Source organism: Ipomoea triloba, chromosome 7, assembly GCF_003576645.1.
Source record: "Ipomoea triloba cultivar NCNSP0323 chromosome 7, ASM357664v1".
NCBI classification, from domain to species: domain Eukaryota; kingdom Viridiplantae; phylum Streptophyta; class Magnoliopsida; order Solanales; family Convolvulaceae; genus Ipomoea; species Ipomoea triloba.
The window spans coordinates 26,731,645-26,738,570 of NC_044922.1; the positions used below are offsets into that span (position 1 = coordinate 26,731,645).

At 32.1% G+C, this 6,926-nt stretch overlaps 1 protein-coding gene across 1 annotated transcript; it reads left to right on the plus strand.

The window, feature by feature from the left end:
- Window positions 1-240: 240 nt before the first annotated feature.
- LOC116024431 (putative F-box protein At1g70960) lies at window positions 241-2,388 on the plus strand. Its single transcript, XM_031265322.1, has 2 exons — window positions 241-1,447; window positions 2,222-2,388. Exons 1-2 carry the CDS (start codon window positions 241-243, stop codon window positions 2,386-2,388), a joined length of 1,374 nt encoding a protein of 457 aa, XP_031121182.1.
- Window positions 2,389-6,926: the final 4,538 nt, after the last annotated feature.

Here is a 6,926-nt window from a genome sequence, read left to right on the forward strand (position 1 = left end):
AAGTAAATAATAATATTGAAAAAAAGGGAAAATTTGTAATCCGATCCGCCCCTTGCTCGGATTCAGTTTTATAACCTAATATATAAGTAATAACCTAATTCAAGTCTTCAACACACCAAACCATATTGACGATTGAAGGCACATCTTTCCCTAATTGCTAGAAGCATTGAATTGTTCAATCTTTGAAACTACTCGATCTCGATGGGCCTGAAAATGGAAAATTGCAAATTGTCAAGGGATATGGTGGTTGATATTTTATCGAGATTACCGGTAAAGTCTCTTATGCGATTTAAGTGTGTTTGTAAATTTTTCTATGATTTGATAAAAAGTGATCACCACTTCATGAACAAACACTATGAAATTAGCAAAGGAAAAACCGATTGTGTTGTTTTAGAGGTTGGTTGTTTTGATAGAGAATATTATTTGCTTTACAAAGAATCTGAGTATAATGAGATTGGATGCATATACTTAGACATCGTCCCAGGAACCCCAACCTCAAGAGTGGAGTCGTGGTTTAAGTGCTGTAAAGGTATGTTATGCTTGATTTCGATCAAGGATATTAGACTTAATCCTGATGATTACCTTATTTATGATATTTTGATATGGAATCCATCCATTAGAAAAGTTGAAGCATTACCCTCGGTTACTGTCCCTTACAGAGCACCCTGCCATGCATATGTAGATAACCATTTTGGATTTGGGATTTCTAACAACATGACTTGGAAGGTTGTCATGCTATTAGATATTTCTTCTTCAGAAGATTGCAGTACTATTCACCAAATCACAATGGTTTATAGTAAAGATCAGAGTGGTTCTTGGAGTTTGAGACAAATTAATTCGGTTATATCTTGTAAAAATATTTCAGGGGATAATGATTTTTATTTAAAAGGGAGGCACTATTGGCGTGCTAAAAGGAGTAAAAGGAGGTATTACGACAATTACTTTATCAATGATGAATACTTGATTTGGTTTGACATGAATGATGAGGTGTTTGGGACGATTGAGTTGCCATCTAATTTGTTTATCGCTTCAGTCACAATAATGAATGAGAATATTGCTTTACTTGAGGAGAATTCTGAGAATTCCGAATGCATTGATATTTGGTTAATGATTGAAAATGATAATAATACTAATTGGCGTAAACAAGTAAGCATAGATTGTGCTCAATTAAATATGTATAATAAGATTGAATATAATACTTGGAATGTGGATGGTGAATTGCTTGTATTTCTAGACTGTCATCCGGCGGAGTTGGAACAGGAGCATGTTGGAGTACCATACTTCGCATCTCTAGATTTGGTAACTCAAGAAAGGAAGATATTCTCTTTAAGTAAAGAAAGGAAAAGTATTACTATGGCTTCAAATTCAACTACGGGCCATTTTCAACAAGTTTACAACGAGAGGAATATTGATATAATAGAAGAATGGAAACACAATAATTTTTGGCGTGAGATAATATATCCTCGAGTCTACTACGAAAGTCTACATTCACCGTAAGATACATTGTTTACTTAATTCCCTCAACATTGTGCACGGAGCTATGTGATAGTGGAGTAAGATATATTCTACTCTTTCTATGCAATAACAAAATGATATTTTTGAAATATGATTTGTAATACATAAGGTTGGTGTGATTTATTAGTCAAATGGTTATTATTATTATTATTATTATTATTATTATTATTTTTAAATTATGAAATAATTCCCTTCCCAAGAAGTGTGCTTTTGCAATATTGGAGATCATATGTATATTCACATCTTCTTTTAAATAAAATCATAGATGTCATTAGCTACTTTGATCTATAATACCTCACATTAAAGTGGGCTTTAATATTAGAAAAATTCATAAAATAATTCATTTTCATGATTACAAAAATGTAAGATAATAAGCAAGTTATGAGGTTTTTTATTCGATTAATTCTGTTAACAATCACACAAGTATTTAACAAATATAGTAAAAGCCAAAATACGTTGATAGTATATATATTGCATTGATAGATTATACTTTGTGTTTTATTCATTGCACTTCTTACATTTACTTTTCAAATGTACTACTTTATCTTTTTGAAAATGACTCAAAATGCACCGGATAAATCCTACTCCGGAGACTCTAGCCGACAAAGGACCACAATGAGGCAAACCAGCTTAGGTTGCCCCGTAGCTGGCCACTTCCATTGAGAGTCAAACTTGTAACTTGTGGTTATCAAATTNGTCTCCACAGACCCCGACCTCGGGACTATCTACTCTGTCACCGTCCCTGTTCGGCGCGTACGATCAGAGTACCAATTGGATGATCCAACCGGAACAATCACAAACGTTGAGTACAAAGATACTGGAGAAGATTCTGGTTCTGTAGATGTCAAGTTTGATTTCTACATTCCTGGCTAGAATTTAGAAGAGCTCAATGATTGCCAATCTGGGCTGGAAGAAGGAATGCTTGTTTGTCAATCACAAGTCTTTGTTTTCATTTCATATTTTTCTTCAGCATGTCAACTGGCTACTGCTATTCTTGTGTTTTCCATCTTGTGGGATGAGTTAATTAGGTTTGTATATATAAATTTTTTCAGGCGCGGATATGTGTGGTGCATTCGTATAGTATTTGTAGTACATTTCTGTAGCCATTGCGATGTATTCATGTAGTAGATGTGATGCACTAGCATAGTAGTTACTACGCATATATATAGGCTTAGGTTCTGGTGCGGTGAAGGCCGCAAGTGAAAAATTGGCTTAGGTTTTGGTGCGGTGAAGGACGCAGTCACACGAGTGAAAAATGCAGTTGAATTTTAGCCTTAGATCAACTTTTTTTTTTTTTTTAATCGCCACCTACGATTTACAACAATGCATATCGAAAGTCACAACGATGTGCTTAGGAAGACATAACAATATGTACTGGAAGACAAAAAGTGCCCTGAAAGTGTAAGGCATAAAAATATGAAACAATTATTGAAAAGACTAAATTTAATACATAATTGTTAACAAAAATCATAAACGATCACAATATTTAACTAAAATTATTAATTAGTGATTCATTATCAAATGCTCTTATATAAAGTCTAAAATGCCCATTGTTGCTTAAAGTTCCGGGGGGGGGATGGGATTCTAATTCCATGAAAATAAGAGAATTGCAATTCCTTCCAACCAAACGAATGAATTTAGTTACCTTCGGAATTAGGTGGGAATGAAATTTAAATTCCCTCCAACCAAACACCTTATAAGTTTTTTTCAAAAAAAAAAAAAAAAACACCTTATAAGTGTAAACCATGTGATTTTGATTGTAAAATCCTTTTATTATAAAGTATTAAAATATAATTATTTTATGGGGCAAAGTGATTCTTACTTAACTTTTTTATGTTAACTACGGAGTATTTGCTTTTATGTTTTTTGAACTTAACCTTTTGAAGTATGGAGTAGTTCTTGCATTTGATGAGAGCGATGTAGTGACTTGGTAGTTCCTTCTTAGTGGTACTTCGTGTGTAGACTTTATCTGTTAGACATTGATGTTTCTGTTATGGATCCTTGTAGTTTGTGACATTAGAACTTCTTTATTCTGGACATGTATGAATTTGCGGTCTTGTAGAACCCATATTTTTAGAAGTTATGTTTTGTGGTAGCCTTACATCTATCCGTGTGTGGCGATAACACTCTCTTACTCTATGGGATTTTAATATTATGGTTGATTGGTTGTTGTTATATTTAAGGTTAATTATGCCATTTTATTAGATGTTTTTTCAATATTTTAGTGTTTAGAATCAGAGGGTGTTATAGTGGATAACCAATAATGTATTCTTTTAGCTTATTTTACATATAAACACACCTTTCAAAATCCTCAAACTTCAAACTTAAACTACACATAAAAAGCTAGAGCTATAAAATAGTAAGCTCAATTTAGAATATTTTCAAAACACCCCATGACATTTAAATTAACAAGATACTCCGTAATATTTTTATACACTAAAATTAGAGTATTTATATTGTTTCACAGTTAAATTAGCACATCTATCTGTGAACTTCAATGTGATAGATCTTAGCTCTGCAAGTTTCATTTTAAAGTTTTCCAGCTCCACGAGAGGAAGATGGTTTCATTATTCATCTGGAGGAGTATTAAGACGAATGGGTGGCACTTGTGTGAGACCGTTTCACTGATTTATAATCCGTGGGATGGGTCGGATATTTAATTATTTGGTCAAATCTTTGACTTAGTTTATAAAAAATTTGACCCGTCTCACGGATCAAAACCCCTGAGATGATCTCACAAATTTTTGCTAAGACGAATTTAAAAAACAGATATAGCCAAAATAATTTTATGATTAGCTTTTAAGTAAATAATAATATTGAAAAAAGGGAAAATTTGTAAGCCGATCCGCCCCTTTCTCGGATTCAGTTTTATAACCTAATATAAGTAATGCGTAGCAGTTGTATTACAACTCAAATACAAGTCTTCAAAACACCAAACCTTATTCGATCATCCCTATATATGTTCTCAGATCTCCGTCATCGCCAATACTGCATATTGACGATTGAAGGCACATCTTTCCCTAATTGCTAGAAGCATTGAATTGTTCGATCTTTGAAACTACATGGGCCTGAAAATGGAAAATTGGAAATTGTCAAGGGATTTGGTGGTTGATATTTTATCGAGATTACCGGTAAAGTCTATTATGCGATTTAAGTGTGTTTGTAAATTTTTCTATGATTTGATAAAAAGTGATCGCCACTTCATGCACAAACACTATGAGATAGCAAAGCAAAAACTGATTGTGTTCTTTTAGAGACTGGTTATGATGTTAGAGAATATTATTTGCTTTACAAAGAATCTGAGTATAATGAGATTGGATGCATATACTTAGACATCCCAAGAACCCCAACCTCAAGTGTGGTGTCCTTTAAGTGTTGTAAAGGTATGTTATGCTTGATTTCAATCAATGATGCCAGACTTAAACCTGGTGATTACCTTATTTATGATATTTTGATATGGAATCCATCCATTAAGAAAGTTGAAGCATTACCCTTGGTTACCGTCCCTTACAGAGCACCCTGCCATGCATATGTAGATCACCATTTTGGATTTGGGATTTCTAACAACATGACTTGGAAGATTGTGATGCTATTAGATATTTGTTCTTCAAATTCCAGAGCTATTCACTAAATGACAATGGTTTATAGTAAAGATCAAAGTGATTCTTGGAGTTTAAGACAAATTAATTCGGTTATATCTTGTAAAAATATTTCGGACAAGAGCAATGATTTTTATTTAAAAGGGAGGTACTATTGGCTGGCTGAAACGTATTCTGGTAATAATGAATACTTCATCAATAATGATGAATACTTGATTTGGTTTGACATGAATGATGAAGTGTTTGGGACGATTGAGTTGCCATCTAATTTGTTTATTGATGAAGTCACAATAATGAATGAGACTATTGCTTTACTTGTGGAGAATTCTGAGAATTCCGTATGCTTTGATATTTGGTTAATGATTGAGAATGACAACAATACTGCTTGGCGTAAACAAGCAAGCATAGATTGTGCTCAATTAAATATGTATAATAATATTGAAATTTGGACACCAATAGGAATTTGGAATGTGGGTAGTGAATTGCTTGTATTTCTAGACTGTTATCCGGATGATTTGGAACTGGGGCAGGAGCATGTTGGAGTACCATACTTCGTATCTCTAGATTTGATAACTCAAGAAACGAAGAAATTCTCTTTAAGTAAAGAAAGGAAAAGTATTACTATGGCTTCAAATTCAACTACGGGTCATTTTCAAGTTTACAACGGGAGGAATATTGATATAATAGAAGAATGGAAACACAATAATTTTGAGCGTGAGACAATATATGCTCGAGTCTACTACGAAAGTCTACATTCACCGTAAGATACATTGTTTACTTAATTCCCTCAACCTTGTACACGCTATGTATGTGATAGTGGAGTAAGATATTCTACTCTTTCTATGCATTAACAAAATGATATTTTTGAAATATGATTTGTAATTACATCAAGGTTGGTGTGATTTATTAGTCAAATGGTTATTATTATTATTTTTAAATTTTTAAATTATGAAATAATTCCCTTCCCAGAAGTGTGCTTTTGCAATATTGGAGATCATATGTATATTCACATCTTCTTTTAAAAAAATTTGTAGATGTCATTAACTACTTTGATCTATAATACCACACATTAAAGTGGGCTTTAATATTAGAAAAATTCATAAAATAATTCATTTTCATGATTACAAAAATGTAAGATAATAAGCAAGTTATGGGATTTTTTTATTCGATTAATTATGTTAACAATCACACCGAATTACTCAAATTTGAAAAATATCGTAACCATTGATAGAATTGAACTTTTTGTTTTTTTTAATTAACTCAATTAATTTTATTTTTTTTGCGGTTAATTGGTTAGTTAATCGAAATAGTTTAGTAAAATTTTAAAATCCTTAAAATTTATAAACAAAATTTTTAATCTATACCAAAACACCTTTCTACAATCAGCTAATGTTATCAACTAGATATACCTTCTAACCTAATCAGCCTTCTAACCTAATCAGTAGCACCTAATCAGTTAACAGCTATTAGCTAACAATCATTTAACAAACATGGTTGATGTATTTTGTATTTGAACCTTTGATATTTTATTATTGACATAATTTTCATTAACAAAATAATATTTTTATACACTAAAATTAGAGTAGTTATATTGTTTCACAATCAAATTAAATTAGCACATCTGTGAACTTCAATGTGATAGATCTTAGCTCTGGAATTAAGTTTCCTTTTAAAGTTTTCCAGTCCACGAGAGGAAGATGGTTTCATTAGTCATCTGGAGGAGTATATATTAAGAATTTGTTTGGAAAAGCTTATTTAGGAGCTTATAGCTTATTTTAAGCTACTAATAAGCTATAAGCTCTGTTTGGTAAT